Here is a 16,306-nt window from a genome sequence, read left to right as displayed (position 1 = left end):
ATGGTGTTTAAAGGCCAAAAGTGAGCAAGTAAATAGAATTAATATCGTCAAAGTGTATTATAATTTAAGTTATACAATAGCATATTATTATTATTATATATATCTATATGTATGCATAAGTCTTAAGATAAATAGTAGAGAAATATTTTTATATAAGTGTAAAACTGCCAAAAAAGTACTGATAGTATATGTTCGAGATACTCTGTACCTGTAAAAATGTAGCGTACAATAAAACAAAAAAGTGCATATATATTTTCCAAAAGAAGCAAAAAACGCGATGCAAAACGGCGAGCGCGGAAATAAATGTATATATATATATATAAATTGATTGTACAAGTTTATTTGGATTTATTTTTTTATATGCATATATACACATTACTATCTCTTATTTATATTATTTCATAGTTCGCACTATAATAATAATAATAGACTCGAGTGTGACAGACTTTTAACACGGATAGAATTCTCTTTTTAAAATTCCAACAACACAAGGTAGCACAGTTAAAGCACATAACTATTCTTTTCAGAAATCTTATAAATTGGTATTGTCTTTTTTTTTCTTCATTTTTATCGCTTCCATAATGTATAGAGAAATAATTACCAAAGTGTAAGATTTCTGTGCGAATGGTCAAACATTCGCTTACATTTATCACGATTTTAATGTCTTAAAAAAAAACGCACGATATTTTTACAATCACACAGGACAAGACATAACAGAAATAAAAGAAAAATAATTACGTCGCATTGAGATATATATATATATATATTAATTCACAGCCGATGAGGCATGAACAAATTTCTTATACGATACGAGAACACAGACATTGTATTAGAAGAAGAAAAAACAAATAAGAAAACTCCCATTAAATATATAACTTATATAAACAGTACAGTCACTCGTAAGTAATGGCAAGTAGATGAAAATTTCCTTAATTGTAATATATACGTATATCGTGTGAAATGATGATTTTTAAAAGAATTTTAAAATAGATTACGTTGTACTTGTATATATATATGAGATATTTTTTCTTCTTAATTTTTGTTTCACGCGGCTCTAAAAAGACATCTTTGATTCCTCTCGTTGATTTTTTTCTGTACACTCGAAAACTTTTTTATTTTCTTTGGTTTGCTCGTGTCCTTCGTTAAAAATTGATAATCGACCTATTTATTAAATCTCGTCATAAAACGAAACTCGTATATATCACCTAAACAGTTTCTTTCTAGTTAATTCTGAACTTTAAGACTAGGATGATTATCGTCGTCCTCTTCATCATCCTTTTCGATTATCAGTCTTCGATTGTACTAAAAGGTATGTGTGCAGAAAGTCTAAATATTTTCGTGAAATTTTTTTCTAAATCGCAAGAACTAGATATATCATTGCACTCAAAAATCATTGTTATATATATATACATATACGTCGTTGATATTCTCTGTTTTATATATCGACGAACAATATCATTTAAGATGTCTAATTGTATCATTTGCTGTGATATTATATTATTTGTATGCATATAAAATATTTTGTAATACTTGGAATTTAATTCATCGGTGAACAGAGTATCATATCAAAACAATAAAAATAATTCATATAAATATATGACCCATTTGTACAGCTAAAACAGTTGTCACAAGACTCTACAAAGTGTTAAAATATTCAACATGTTCAATGTTCTTGGCAATTGCAATTTTTATTATTCTAGTAGCTTTAACTTTTTTAAATGACCAAATATGTTCACATGAACATTTTCTATTCTAGTGTCTTTTATCCATCGATGAAGTGGGTCCTATGTGTTAAGAAATATTCTGTATATAGATTCGCAATGTGAACACTCTAAAAAGCTGTATATCATTGTCTATATCACTACTAAACTTGTTCATTTTTTAATTTGAATTGTTGGCCGTTCTTATCAAAAATCATATATTATTTTTTTTAATTAATTTTTATCTTGTTCTTTTCATAGATATGTGTATTTTTCGATCAGATTAGACTAAAATTGATATTAGATGTAATTTATCGAATGCATATATTATATGGACCATCATTTTATACCATAATCGAAAATATCCGATATTGAAAACATTCAGAGGCAGATTTAATTTTGTACAAACCGGAGATGCATTCGATATCTTTGGCTTCGTTTCTTTTTTTTTCTTTTTTTTTAAGAGAGAAATTTACTTTCATTAAATCCGGTTGTAAATAAATTAGCAGTATGTATAATTAATTATAGTATGTAATTGTTAGATAAATTAGGTCGTTAGTCATAGTTATCCAAATAAGGGCATGGTGCATCTTCGTGACCTATACACTCGATTACCGGATCGTGACTGCTGTCCCACATCCCTGGACCACACTGACGACAAAGTCCAGCGAGCGTGCAAGGTAAACGTACGAGCTGACGAAAATTATAAAGAAGACCGCGTGCCTTTCTTAATATCAAATTTCCATCCATGTACATAGCGAGCAAACTAAAATGCAATAGCATTTCATCGGTTCTAAGATCTTTCGCTATTACATCCTCGGCGTAAACGCACATTATGGCTAAACAAAGGAATAAATGAAAATGATCCGTCAAATAATTGACCCAGCAAGCTTCCCACATGACTAGAGCGACTTCCGTTGAAAATTCACGTTTTAAACACCTGTTATCAGAATAGGAAAAAAAACATTTCATTTAGTTACACATAACAATTTTGTCGAGTCATTATTGCTTTAATTATTATACTTACAAGAGGATCCATCTGTGACAAAACAGTAATTCTAAGGCATCAGTATGTTTTTGTAGATGTGTATAGAAATCCGGTACCATAATTCTAATTAATTCTCGTAGATAGCACAAATTTCTATCCATATCTACATCAGTAGGTGTACAAACTGCTACCGATCTTTGCATCAATCCAGCAAAACACCAAAAGGCATCAATTTCTGAATTAAGTTCCGCCAATAATGGAGCCAATAAATCAGACATTCCTTGTGTGTATCCCAATCGGGGATTGTAAACCGCGTAATTTAGTAAAATATTTCTAAAAATTAGATAATCATTAATTTAAAAAATATTTTTATGTGATGGTAATAATAATTGTAATTATCAGGGTAGCTTTTTACTTCATAACTTCGATATTTGGATTATCCTCGCCAGCGTAATACGGATTTCCTCTATCCGTTCGTACAACATCCTTTTCCACAATACAAACTACATTTCGCCAGAAACGTTCTGCCTGTTCAGGATTCATGTTCAATCTACGTTTTTGAATATCCTCGTATTCTTGTCTCCTAAGGGCATCGATTTGTTCTCTATCTTCGTAAGCGCTTTGATAAGAATAACAATGTAAGAGGAAGGGCCAAACAATTTTTCTTAATGCTGGCTCTAATCCTCCAAAAAATATTCCTTTACGAAGAGCCAAATCATCTTCTACTTGTCCCTTTTCATTTAACAAATCTTTCCATGCCAAAGACGTGATCATTGGAACTTGTCCTTCTTCAGGATGCAATTCGTCACGGCTCACTTCGGGTCGGCAAACCATAAAATGCCTGCATTGTAAATGAATTAGAGTAATGAACATTAAAATAATATAACTTTTTAATAATATTGTAATATACTTGTAAGGAAGAGTTTCTTCTGTATCAGCATCCAATCTAGGATAAAGTAATTGATGCCATTGGTGCAAAGTAGCAGCAAGCCGATCCAATCCACCATGATGAAAATGTAAAATCTTGTATTGGCTTTCTCTGCTTGCAACTACCAATTGTCCACAGGTACAAGCTGGATCTGCAAAGAACAACCTCAACGATCGCATTTCGCTAAGATCAACAGAAAATCTTCTACATCGATGAGCTCTTCTCAATGTAACAGGAGAGGCAGTAGCGCTTTCAGGAAATGTAAGATTGTGTTGTAGTGCTAGAAGTTCAGGTGACCTCATCCATGAAGGTATTTCTTCTGTTGGGAAAAAAAGATATAAAAATGATTAATAAGAAATAATTCAATAAAAGGTTCCATTTAATTACATACCATCTGTATGTGTAGATATCGAAAGACTGCAAGTAGAAGTCAGGGACATACTACGACTCTTGTCATAACATAAATGTATTCGATCCTCTTCCACATTCTTACAATTGTTCTCAGGAGTATCCTTAGATTTTTCTGCATCATTCATGGATTCAGAATGAAAACGATTGACCATATGATCTCTCTCCTTTCTAATGACTCCTGAAGCATCACAGATATTCCCTTTAGCCTCCCCATTGACTAAGTTCCTACATTGAATAGTTTTTTTCTTATTTCGAAACTCCCCAATATCCTGAGAAAAATTGTCTTCCTCTGTAATACGTATCCCAGTAGAAAATCCTCCAGAACATACTCGTTCGCAATCACCACATCTAATAGGTTCTTTGGCTTCCAGACAAATGTCGACTCTCTCTTCTAGAGTTTCTTTCTCGCAACTGCTCTCATAACGTTTCTCTCCCAACTCTGGAATCTTTACATGACAAGACTCACCGATTTCAGAGTCACGATGAGTCACAATACTTTCCAACTTCCTTACATTCAAACTCTCCAAAGTAGTTGGATGTTTGCGTAAAGTAGAATTAGGTATCCAACTAAGATGCAAAGTTGGCACGTCAGAATTTTTATTAAACTTACAGGTTATGGTCATGTATCCAGGGTGATGCACCACGTCAGAATTCTGACGCGTCACAGTTGGCGGATGTACGCAGACATTGTTCTTGCAAAACAATGCCTCACCATCCTGATAAATAGTACGACGTTCATCCTGGCTGCCGTCGCCGAGGATGTAACTGCTCGCTTTCCTTAGAATACTCGGAAGCGGCATCTTCGTCTTTTAACAAACCTCCCTCGTTTCGTATCATGGACTTCCTAAGTTTCTTTTTTCGATTTTCTCACCCCCTTTTCTTTTTCACCCTTTTTCCAAGCCTTATGATTTATTGTTTTTTTTATTTTTCATTCACGATAGAATCACAGTTAGTAATATTTGTAATATGTTCACAATTAATGTGACACAAAAAAACAGTCTTTTGATAATCCATCCGATAAAGATGCATTCTAATTGTTTTTCTTTTTTCTGCACCCTTAATTATTTCGAACGTTTTTATTTGACGTTTCGACTTGCGTAAAGTTGTCAAAGTTTTTGAGAATGACTGGTTTTATTTGATAAACGATCTTTGTTTTGTTTTCTAATGGAAATACTCGTCAATTCTGAAAAATATCAAAGATGTTATGTATATATTTAAATGAAGCTCTCGGTTGAGGTGTCGATGCAAGAAAACGAAATGAAAGGAAGGTGGCGAGTTTCTCGATTCGCGCCATGCGCTCTGAGAACTAGGAAGAACCGCGGGGTGTCCGTGATTTCTAAATGGGCCACTTTCCGGTACGATAAAAAGCCTGACACACGTTGACCTCGATCCATTATGCAACGTTCTAACTTCCGTCTCTAGAATAAATTGCTATGTTTACCAAGTATTCATGATTTCAATTATTTAATTACGTTGCTTCAATTTTATTTCAAATTTGTAAAAATGATGAACACGCATTTCGATTTATCGAAATTCAAAATGAATGCATTATCCTCGTACGGTGATTGGACGACGATCGATTAACCTGACCAATTGTAATTAATCATTTCGATGTTCACTTTGATCAAATCGAACGAACTTTTTTTAAATTGTATTAAATAAATTTAAGAAAAAAATCAATGCATTTTCGATCGCGAGTTCACGTTGATATAAAAAGTAAAAAGTTGGAAAATAATTTCAGATAATAATTTAATTAATTGATAATGTCGTTTCGATATATATTTTTTAATTATTAATCACGCCAGTTGCGCAATCGAGAGATTTCAAATGAGTTGCAATAGAATGCACTTTTATCAAAAGACATTTTTTTTCTTAGTTATTAAATAAATAATAATAATGTGTTTGTTATGTTAGTAAATTAGAAACAATATAGATTATATTTACGCGTATCGGAAAAATTATTTATGACGTGGTTCGTGGTTCGAGAAAAGTTTTGGAGATGCACATTCCGATTGCATATACAGGTAAAAATAAAATATTGCATTCGCGACAATTATTATTATTAATTTTATTTTTATTAAAAATCTATTTGATTTTTAATCAATACATATAAAATTACCTATAAAATAATCAGGTATTAAAAAAACAAAAAATGCGCAATCGATGCAACAATTGTTCGTTAACAAAAAAATAAACGAAAAATATTTTTAACAAAACGTGTATGCAAAAAAGTTAATCCGAAAAAATCTTATATTTCATTTAGAAATATGTTTCCTCGACGAGAGTTCACGTTCGATCGTAAACGACGAATTATGCATGTCCAGGTCAAAGGTTCCTGGTTGCTTACAGAGAATAATATCAATAACAAAAAGAATATCTTAAAATAACAAAATCACAAGTTAAGGTCTTCCATATAGGACACCATTTATGTAAAATAAAAATCTATAAATTTAATTATAAAAAAATACTGATGCAATTATGAAAACATGTCACGTATACACTATTGGTTAAAAGTTAGGTATTATTTACTGTATATAAATATTTCAGCATTTTCTAATGTCCACAATTATTCTTGTATACAGTTTAATGCAATACTTGGAATGAACTTTTTTTACTAGAACATGTTTGCCAACATATATATCTCTACAAGAAGCATAGAAAAATATTCAATCGAAAAACTTCGTAAAGTTAATTATTTTGAAAGGTATTATTAAAAATAACGATAGTATAAAATATAGTACTGTTAAGTTTTGTTGACAAATCAATTTTTCTAGCCAATTTACACAAAAAATTCCAAACTTTTAACCAGTAGTGTATATGCAGAGAGGAGATCAATGTTGTTTAATAATATACGAATAAAGAGATACGAGAATTAGGGTCAAAAGACGAGAGAGAGAGAAAAAAGGAAGATGATCACTGTAGATTGTCGAAAAATTAAAAACATAACACACGTCATACGTACTTTAAGCATCACTTCTTGTTCATGAATTCTACTCAGCTACGCGACGCCTTCGTGTGGTCTTCTATCAAAATCTTGTATAAAATAATAAATAGAAAATAAAAAAATGCATTGACTCGTTCTTAGTCGAATTAAAAACAGAAAACGATCGTTTTTGTAACGGAACGTAAAACGTGTTTAGCCACATGCTAAGGTTCGCGCTGCTTCTTCCTTCCTTCTCTCTTTCTCTCTATCTCTCTCTTTCTCTCTCTTACTCAGGATCAATATTTCCATTTGATCGCGAAACCTGCGTGCTTTTTGCCCTACTACCCGAGCTACCGACATACCGTTCACGTTGCATCTCCGCTTACTCTTTTTATTGATCTTCGAGCTTTGCCCACTCGTTCGTTTCGTTTCCCTCTTTTCTTCTTTCTATCCTCCACTCTCTTAAACTGTTGGTCTCCTCTTTGGTTTCAATTTCCCTAGAGAGAGTCTATATTTGTCTCTCTATCTCAATAGTGTATATGAATTTTTCTCTTAAACTTTATCTTCCTTCTCATTCCTCTAACCAATCGATATTATTTGTCTTTTTTCTCTCTTTTATATTATTGAATAACATCGAATGCATGACTCAATAGTTATATCGGATTACCGAACAATGAATTTTAGTATATTACTTTAAATAATATCATTGCATTCGTTGTTATTGGTCAATAAATGGAATACAATTAAAGGTGGTCGGTTTAGTAGATTTTGTGTAAAATACTTTTTACACAGTTCGCCGTATCTAAATTCATATACTAATACGTTTCGTAATTAAACATTATTTTATAGTCTTTGTTTGAAACTAATCCACATTTAGGTCCACGTTTCAAATAAGATATAGTAGAGTATGCAGAGAAATGGAAGTCTTCTTGCAGGTAGCCGTTTATTAATAAATGTCCTGTTATAGCTTCTGCAGTTTCTCTAGAAAATGGTGGAATAGGCACTTTGGCAACTCTTAATAAAGATGCTCCTTTACCAAACCAGGCGTCTATTAACTTTAATGACGTTAATCTTGTCTCGCTTTGAATTGCGTTAGTAATTATTTCGTACAAATGTCTACAATAAGGTGCTACGTTTAATTCCTTCTTTTCCTTTGGTTTCCGACAATGATCGCACATTTGAGCGCAATCCTTGGTTTCCCAATTTTCTTCAAAATGTTTAGCTATCAGGTTACGTCTACACGAATTTTGATCCAAACAATATTCTAACATTTTATATAAATTCTGTAAACCAACTTTGTCTTGAAACACCATGGTACTCAATTTAAACACGTCTGGTAATCTAAAGAAGACGATACATGCTGATTTTTTACCATCTCTACCAGCTCTTCCACTTTCTTGATAAAAATTTTCCATAGATTTAGAAATACAATGGTGTATAATAAACCTAACATCTGGTTTATCTATGCCCAATCCAAATGCGATAGTAGCTATCACAGCTTGATATTTACCAGATATCCATTTGGCGTATACCTCGGATCTATAATCTGCTTCTAACATCGCATGATAGCATCCTACTTTTAATTGCAAACCACGTAAATCCGTAGTTAATTGCTCAGCATCTTTAATAGTAGTCGTATAAATTATACCAGATTTATCCTTAAACCTATTTTTTAATAAATTTTCTATCATCGCGAGACAGGTGTCCTTATCTGCTGGCTTCCGACGTACTTCATAATATAAATTCGGTCTGTTAAATGGAGCTCTCAAAACTAGGCATCCTTGAATGTCCAACATTTTTTGTACATCTAAAATAATTTTAGCAGGAGCTGTTGCAGTAAGACCAAGAATTGGTATACCTGGAAACATAGATTTTAAAATTCCAAGAAACTTATAGTCCGTTCTAAAATCATGTCCCCATTGACTGCAACAATGCACTTCATCTATTGCAAAACGATCTAATCTTTTTAATTCGTACGCCTTTTGTAACTTGCTCATAAAACGATTAGACTTGGCCATGTATTCCGGGGTAACATAAATTAATTTAAGATCCGATTTTGTATCTATCATAGAATTCATTATGGTCTTAATATTTTCTTTATTTGCCTTTGCATGCAACATTAAAGCTTTTATGTTAAGTTTGCTCAATCCATGTAATTGATCCTCCATTAATGATAGCAAAGGAGAAACTACTATAGTGATGCCTTTACTAATTACAGCTGGCAATTGGTAACACAAGCTTTTGCCACCGCCTGTAGGCATAATTAAAATAACATCTTCATTAGATAAAACTGCATTCATGGTCGGCAATTGTAACGGTCTCATGTCTTTAACTTTAAAAACATCTTGTAATGCTTTCCTCAAATTTTTTGACCATTTAAAGTTTTCGCCTCCCCAATTATTTCTCGATAGGGACAAGCTTTTTTTCAAAATTGCATCATCTTGCAATTTTTGTTTACGTTGAATTAATATTTTCTTACGGTCTTCTAGTTTTTGCAATTCTGTTTCTATTTGTCGCAATTCGTAATCGATAGCAGCTATCTCGTCTTTTTCAGTAACTGTAAAATAACATAAAAGATAAGACATCAATGATGCAGATAGAGAGACAAACAATATACAAGGGTGGGTTGAAAAGTTTTGAGCTTCAACAAAAAAAATTATTATTTTATACATTAAAAAAAGAAAATCTCTCAAAACTTTTCAACCCTACCACGTATATATATGCAGGGTGTCTTATTTTTACTTATATAGTATATGTCAGTAACATTTTAAAGAAAATACTGAGATACCATGTATGCATATTGTTTAAATCGTTAGTAGCATTTATAGCAATAACATTAACAAAATAAATGAAGAAAAAATATGAAAAGAATGTACCTTCATTATCATCATCGTCATCTATGGTTATAACATCTTTCGAACTACATTCAGACATTATAAATAATTTGTATATTTATCAGTTATATTTTATTAGCTATCTATTTTTTTTTTGTACCAAGAGTCTAACCTAAATGAAGAATAATGCCGGTATTGTATGCATTTTTCTTCTGTTTCGATCAGCTGACTTTTAGTAACTGCACTCATTCTTATCAGGCAAGTACATAACCTTACTTCTACATCGAGTTCCTTGCTTTTAATTAATCGCATTTAAGAGCTTTTGTGTGTTTGTTTAAAAATTATTGATAAATTGATAGTTAAAAAAAAGAAAAAGAAATAAATAATTAATAAGAAATAAAAGAAATGTTACTTCGTGCGTGTCCCACTTGGCTAGAAAATCAACTCGTTTCCTTGTACTTCAAGGGTATTGCATTTTTGATCTTTACATATTGCAACGCTTTATTATTTTAACTCTTTGTCCAATAATATTTTCTTATCAATAATTGCATGATTAAATGATTAATTACAATTGCATTTCATTGGGTATCTCATTTCTATACTTGTGTTATTATCTTAGAAATAAATTCAAACATAATTTCTTTCTAATCTCTATTAATCTGCTTGTAGATAATTATGGCTTTTTTATAGTTTATATTTTATATGACATCGTCTTATAACAACAGTTATCTATATTAATATTTATATCTATATATATCAACAACTTTTTGAGCTGAGTATCTACAATACATGTAGCACATAATAAATTTTTGGTGCTGGGAAATATTTAGCTCACGCTTGGTATCTTTTCTTAGTAAATAATTATTAATTTATTTAATAAAGCATTCAAAAAGAGTAATAGAAATTTTGTTCTATATTGTTAGCACGAAGTATTACCACAAATGGTTTTCGTGGTTCGCATAGTAACTCAGTGTTAATAGAACAACCCGAAATGAAGATCCAAATATTATCTGCTCTTCAAGATAATTACATGTATCTCGTATGTAAATTAATTTGTTTTATTACCCCTTGCACTATGATTTATGTGAAGTTGTATGCCATATTTGCAAATAAGATTCTTATGTAAAAGAATATTCACCTCTAATAGAGAACTCGTATTTTCCATTAGTATTTTAATATCAAAGTCTCATGCATCATTATAGTGCAAGGGAATAATTATTGCTAGATATTAATAGTCTTCTATCTAATTAAAGATTTATGATTGTTTGTAAGATTATCGATGAGAAATCCAAAGATGCTGCCATAGTAGATCCTGTTGATCCAGATGCAGTTGATTTAGCAGTTAAACAAAATAATGTCAATCTTACTAAAATTTTAACGACGCATCATCATTGGGATCATGCAGGAGGCAACGATAAAATGGTGAAAAAGTTTGATAATTTGCAAGTATATGGCGGAGATGATAGAGTGGGAGGACTTAATTGCAAAGTACAACACAATGATACTTTTAATATTGGAAGTTTAAACGTTCGATGTCTTGCAACACCATGTCACACGACTGGACATATTTGTTATTACGTTACAGGAGAGGGAGATACTCCAGCTGTATTTACTGGTAAAATAATTTAGATAGAATATATGCATTTTCATGTAAATCTACTGATAGCTTAATTTTCGATTAGGTGACACATTATTTGTGGGTGGCTGTGGTAGATTCTTTGAGGGTACTGCTGAACAAATGTATAAAGCACTTATCGAAGTTTTGGGTAAACTACCGGATGAAACGGTGAGATGATTGTTATTATCTTGTCAAGAAAAATATACAATTTATAGTATAATAGGAATGATATATATATATGTATATTGTAGAAGGTATATTGTGGACATGAATATACTGCTAATAATTTGAAATTTGGTATTCACGTTGAACCAAATAATGAAGCTATTCGTCAGAAAATCGAATGGGCTAATTTACAGCGTGGAAAGAATACTCCGACTATACCGAGCACAATAGAAAACGAGAAACTTACAAATCCGTTTATGCGCGTCCACGAACAATCCGTTATGGAACATGCTAAACAAAATGATCCCATAAAGACGATGGCATTTCTACGTCAAAAGAAGGACAGTTTTAAGGCATAATTTATTTTCTAAAATATTGTGTTCTCTTATATTACTTCCAATAATCTAATATAAATAAAAATATGTGGGTTATATTTATTAAGGAAAAGAAGAGGCAAACAAGGGATTTGCGTTTTTATATAGAATATCTATTATGCTATACAATTACATATGATCGTAAATACAAACGTACAATTAAAGATAATACATATATATTTATATATATATATACAGAGAGTAGAAATTAATTAAAGTAATCACTACGTTTTATTTAAAGACATTTGACTCGGCGGATCTTCTGTTTTTTTATTATAAATTTGCATTTCTGCAACATACTTCTCTTTGGAACGTTCGTACATATCATAATACACCTATAAAAATATTATTATAGACATCATAAAGAATATATAGAGAGGAAAATTAAGAAGAGTTTTAACAAGGATACCTTTTTATCTTCAGAACTAAGGGATTTCCATGTAGTCGCCAATTGTCTAGTTAGTTCCTGTTTACTTGGCTCAGGATCACCAGCCAACCTTTCCATTACACGAGGTCTTTGTTCTTGGCAAAATTGAAAGAAGGGATTCGCAGGTCGTTTGGGTGCATTGGGATCTGCCTTAGTACCTTTCCGCTTCGTTGCTTTTTTTGGTTTATCTTCTTTAGAATTATTTGGTGCAACTTTAGTTCCTTTCTCTTGTTTCATAGTTGATTGAAACACACTGTTCTCTTCTAGAACACCCATAGGTGCTTCCCTCCACCGATCTCCATGCTGATCCAGTCGATCGATTAAGAATCTGTGTATTTGTAAAACGTATATATAGATATATATGTTGTTTTTATTATTAATTAGATTAAGAATTGTTTAGGCATGCAACTTAACCTATAGCACTAACTTTTTTTCCTTTCTTGTTCGTTTAAGTAGTTTCCTTATTTTCTGAATACGAAAAACCAATCTTTCGTTTTCCTACAACACGAGTTAATATATAATAATAAATAAATAAAATGTTTTATGTAAATACTTAAAAAAAAAAACATGACACGTTGAAAAACAATATATTAACCTGTTGCAATATTTCACATCTATCCAACAACATTTGATATTTTCTTTTGTAAACGTCAAATACTTCAGGCTCTATATCGTATTCGGATTCGTCTGACATTATAAATATATTTTTTTACAAGGAGATATATAAATTATATTTGTTTTTTTTCTTTCTGCATTTTAACCACTCTGTTGATAATCTTTTAGCGCCTTCAATTTTTATAAGTTTATTTGGAAGGAGATATATTATGTAAGGAAGATATATTCTTTACCGACGTATGATTGTTACGATGGTAAAGAAGTAATTCTACTTACCGATGCATGATTGTTACGATGGTAAAGAAGTTATTCTTCTTACCGACGCATGATCATGACTATACAGAAGTCTGCATTATCCACAAATGTAAAATGAGATATAATACCACGAGCTATTATTAAATCCTATCTAATTTAATAGTTAACGTCGTATAAAAAGTAATTGTTCATTTAAAAAAAAACATACGCGAAAGGTCATTATTTGTCTTATTTCGATAAAAACAAATTGCTGGGCGTTGATGTTTGGAAAATGCATACTTCTTGTCGTCGGAATAAACGAATACAAGAATGAACCTTAATTTATAATAAAAAATAAAAACAAAAAATAAAACAAAATAAGAGAAAAACGAAAGATAGAATAGGAGTTCGTGAACGCTAATCATATAGTTCTTATATTGCTTTGCTAGTCGACTAATCGTACCAGTCAAAAGAAGGGTTGGTTGTTTCGTGCGCATGCGCGTTAGTTAAAGGGAAACTCACCCTCGTTTGGTGAAGAGGGGAGAGATAAAAGCAAGCGAGAGGGTAGAGAAAAGAGATAGGAAATGGGGGGAGAGTAAGAGAGAGAGAGAGAGAGTGAGAGAAAGAGAGAATAATAGAAGGAGATAGAAGAAGAGAGCATGTTAGAGAAGGGGGTAGAAAGAGAGAGAATGAGAAGGGGGTAGGAGACAGGGAAGCAACGGCGAAGAAAACGCATATCAGCGTCGCGTTCGGTGTGGCCTCGACGGCTTTTCGTCTCGTCTATAGTTTTCTCTCCCTTCGTTTCTCTCGACATTATTAAGCGTTATTTTCCTCCCTCTCTTCACTCTCTATGTCACTCTCTCTCTCTAATACTTTCTTTCTTGTGTAACTTCCTCCTTCATCTAAATAATCTCATTCGGTCTTTCAAGAAACGTCTTCGTATTTCCGCTCGTTCATCCTCGTCTATTTCCGTCCGTTCGTTCGTTAGTCTTATCGAAGACAGCAAGTTAGAAAGAGAAAGAAAAATAGATATAGATAGAGAAAGAAAGAGAGAGATAAAGATAGATAGAGAAAGGGAGAGAGAGAGAGAGAGAGAGAGAGAGAAATTTAGCCGCTACGTTCGTCACAAACGTAGCCCTTTGTTTATCGGTGTTTTTAACCCTCTAGTTGGTTTAATCCGTTCTTTCAGTTTCGGGTGTTGCTCAGAATATTAAACCGGTCGTGTATTACACCTTTGCCCAATTAATATAGTTCTCATATTTTTCTCATCGAATTTAACGCGAATTTCACGCAAATACTGGTGTAAGATGCAGTGCGTAGCAGTTTTTTAGCATTCGCTTTGGATCACCAAAGCAGAGCCTGGGTGAGTAACAAAAGTGGTTTACGTTTGGTGGATGTATGATTGCGTGTTTTGGAGTAGCTACTGTCTGCTACCGTGTGTATATGCGCGCGCGCGTGTGTGTGTATGTATGTTGTGCGTGCACGTGTATTTATATCATTTGTATCGGGTGTAGATGTATTCCTCACGGAAATGTAAAAGTTAAAAATACATCTTGTGTGTTGGATGAAGAATAGAGGGAGAGAAAATACTTGCTCGAGATTAGGGGTATTTAAATATCGCTAGAATCTTGAAATCTTTGTTTCAATCTTTCGCGTACGAGGAATGCCGGGTTCATTTTGGCTTGACCATTGCTGATTATTATCTCACGGATCGTAACGCGGATACGTTTTTATACGTTTCAACGTAAACACCGACATAAACGCGTCGTCAATTTTTATTAACTCCATTAAAGAGGATTTATTATATGCTGTATATATGTGTGTGTGTGTGTGTGAGGATATAATTCAGATACATTAAAAGTATAAAAATTACTTATATTAAAATGTGGGTCAAAATGATTCGGGATTTTATTTATGAACAATTCGTAATTCGCGATTTGAGGTATTCGTAATGTAAGTACTAATGGAACACATGTTTTGTTTGCGAATGATCAATGAGGAAAACAAACGATCAAAAATGTTTGATTAAAACAGTTATTATCTGCGTGTGGTGGTGGTGGTGGTGGGGGTGGTCATTTACGCGCTTTATGCATGAGAACACGATGATGAAAATATACAAAAACGTATTAATATTTATGATATTATGATTGAGGTAGCAAGATGTTTTATGATTACTTACTACATTATTAGAATTGTTTTAAGCTCGATATTTGAAAACAAATAACAAAATCTATTCGAATTGGAAGACTGCAACTCTCTTAATTAATTATTATTCATGTATGATAGACAATCGTGAATATATTTTTTCTAATTAACAGCAATAAACGTACTGCATGATCATCGAGATATTATTGATGCATCAAACGATTTAACAGAAACCAAATGGGGGGAAAGAAAAGTTTTAAATGCATTTGAATGATCCGTATATAAAAAATACTCGAATTTTTCAATTCGTACACATTTAAGATTCGAGTTTAGAATTTGTAATGAATAATTTAAAGTAGCTCGGATATATCGAAAATAGTGAGAACACTTCTTCTCGAATGCTTTTATTTCCTTTTCTTTTCTGTTTTTTCTTTTTTTTCCATTACATATATTTTCTTTCATTATTATTCTTATTATATTCTATTCGATCTTACGAGTTTTCGAGTATGATATTATATTTAAATACGGATCGTATGTATATAACACGTGTCGTAGCAACCCTCGACAAAAGGGTGAAATCAGAGAGAGAAAGAGAGAGAAAGAAAGAAAGGGGATGAAAGGGGTGGGATGGGGAGGGGAGGGGAGGGATAAAAGAAATTGGTAGAAGAAAGGGAAGAAACTATGCGGATCGCGTGGAAAGGAAAGCTAGCTTTTCTTCTTCGACGAAGTAAGGGAAGCCTCCTCCTCGCGGATCAATAGCAGCGGCCGTTGCGGTCGACACGATCAGCTGATTGGCCTATTGCTAATTCTGTTTACAAGTACTCTTGCCGGCATTGCGTGGATGGGGATGAATATACATTTAAAAGTGCATAGATACATTGTAGGAACGGAACGCGGAACACGGTAGAACGAAAGAAACAAATTTCGACCAATCACAATTGTAA

General features: G+C 32.4%; 5 protein-coding genes across 8 annotated transcripts in view; 2 read left to right on the top strand and 3 right to left on the bottom strand.

Moving 5' to 3' along the window:
* Window positions 1-327: 327 nt before the first annotated feature.
* On the bottom strand, window positions 328-7,244 carry LOC106790818 (TBC1 domain family member 16). Its single transcript, XM_014755989.1, has 6 exons — window positions 6,990-7,244; window positions 4,008-5,210; window positions 3,599-3,935; window positions 3,104-3,529; window positions 2,728-3,021; window positions 328-2,640 (listed from the first exon to the last, which is right to left on the bottom strand). Exons 2-6 carry the CDS (start codon window positions 4,825-4,827, stop codon window positions 2,256-2,258), a joined length of 2,262 nt encoding a protein of 753 aa, XP_014611475.1. The 5' UTR covers window positions 4,828-5,210; window positions 6,990-7,244; the 3' UTR covers window positions 328-2,255.
* Window positions 5,981-12,112, top strand: LOC106790821 (hydroxyacylglutathione hydrolase, mitochondrial). 4 transcript variants are annotated; one of them, XM_014755993.1, is made up of 5 exons: window positions 5,981-6,051; window positions 10,708-10,823; window positions 11,057-11,399; window positions 11,467-11,570; window positions 11,654-12,112. In XM_014755993.1, the coding sequence occupies exons 1-5, from the start codon at window positions 6,027-6,029 to the stop codon at window positions 11,924-11,926; spliced, it is 861 nt and encodes a 286-aa protein (XP_014611479.1). In that variant the 5' UTR covers window positions 5,981-6,026; the 3' UTR covers window positions 11,927-12,112. The 4 variants fall into 4 exon arrangements, with proteins under 4 accessions (XP_014611479.1, XP_014611481.1, XP_014611478.1 ...); XM_014755995.1 differs by lacking the exon at window positions 5,981-6,051 and adding an exon at window positions 9,998-10,042; XM_014755992.1 differs by lacking the exon at window positions 5,981-6,051 and adding an exon at window positions 10,041-10,250.
* On the bottom strand, window positions 7,394-9,911 carry LOC106790819 (ATP-dependent DNA helicase Q1-like). The gene is made up of 2 exons (XM_014755990.1): window positions 9,827-9,911; window positions 7,394-9,507 (listed from the first exon to the last, which is right to left on the bottom strand). Exons 1-2 carry the CDS (start codon window positions 9,882-9,884, stop codon window positions 7,766-7,768), a joined length of 1,800 nt encoding a protein of 599 aa, XP_014611476.1. The 5' UTR covers window positions 9,885-9,911; the 3' UTR covers window positions 7,394-7,765.
* On the bottom strand, window positions 12,038-13,155 carry LOC106790822 (non-histone protein 10). Its single transcript, XM_014755997.1, has 4 exons — window positions 12,964-13,155; window positions 12,796-12,866; window positions 12,351-12,696; window positions 12,038-12,276 (listed from the first exon to the last, which is right to left on the bottom strand). Exons 1-4 carry the CDS (start codon window positions 13,060-13,062, stop codon window positions 12,166-12,168), a joined length of 627 nt encoding a protein of 208 aa, XP_014611483.1. The 5' UTR covers window positions 13,063-13,155; the 3' UTR covers window positions 12,038-12,165.
* Window positions 13,156-13,921: 766 nt separating this feature from the next.
* The window catches only part of LOC106790826, a 17,374-nt gene continuing 14,989 nt past the window's right edge, over window positions 13,922-16,306 (top strand). Inside the window, exon 1 of the mRNA XM_014756002.1 lies at window positions 13,922-14,580. The gene's annotated coding sequence lies outside the window, so the exon portion shown is untranslated. The remainder of the gene's footprint in view (window positions 14,581-16,306) is intronic.

The sequence above is a fragment of the Polistes canadensis genome, unplaced genomic scaffold (assembly GCF_001313835.1).
Source record: "Polistes canadensis isolate GaletaPanama2010 unplaced genomic scaffold, ASM131383v1 scaffold_262, whole genome shotgun sequence".
Classification (NCBI taxonomy): Eukaryota; Metazoa; Arthropoda; class Insecta; order Hymenoptera; family Vespidae; genus Polistes; species Polistes canadensis.
This window is presented reverse-complemented; position numbering and strand designations above follow the sequence as displayed.

Excerpts from the sequence above, each read along its gene's own strand:
- LOC106790818 (XM_014755989.1), bottom strand. The coding sequence starts at position 4,827 with ATGCCGCTTCCGAGTATTCTAAGGAAAGCGAGCAGTTACATCCTCGGC. Across the intron at positions 3,022-3,103 it reads CCAAATATCGAAGTTATGAA|AAATATTTTACTAAATTACG; the intron begins GTAAAAAGCTAC and ends TCTAATTTTTAG. Across the intron at positions 2,641-2,727 it reads TGTCACAGATGGATCCTCTT|GTGTTTAAAACGTGAATTTT; the intron begins GTAAGTATAATA and ends TTCTGATAACAG.
- LOC106790819 (XM_014755990.1), bottom strand. The coding sequence starts at position 9,884 with ATGTCTGAATGTAGTTCGAAAGATGTTATAACCATAGATGACGATGAT. Across the intron at positions 9,508-9,826 it reads TGACGATGATGATAATGAAG|TTACTGAAAAAGACGAGATA; the intron begins GTACATTCTTTT and ends GTTATTTTACAG.
- LOC106790821 (XM_014755992.1), top strand. The coding sequence starts at position 10,190 with ATGTTACTTCGTGCGTGTCCCACTTGGCTAGAAAATCAACTCGTTTCC. Across the intron at positions 10,824-11,056 it reads AAGATAATTACATGTATCTC|ATTATCGATGAGAAATCCAA; the intron begins GTATGTAAATTA and ends ATTGTTTGTAAG. Across the intron at positions 11,400-11,466 it reads TACTCCAGCTGTATTTACTG|GTGACACATTATTTGTGGGT; the intron begins GTAAAATAATTT and ends ATTTTCGATTAG.
- LOC106790822 (XM_014755997.1), bottom strand. The coding sequence starts at position 13,062 with ATGTCAGACGAATCCGAATACGATATAGAGCCTGAAGTATTTGACGTT. Across the intron at positions 12,867-12,963 it reads GATGTGAAATATTGCAACAG|GAAAACGAAAGATTGGTTTT; the intron begins GTTAATATATTG and ends CTCGTGTTGTAG. Across the intron at positions 12,277-12,350 it reads TTAGTTCTGAAGATAAAAAG|GTGTATTATGATATGTACGA; the intron begins GTATCCTTGTTA and ends ATATTTTTATAG.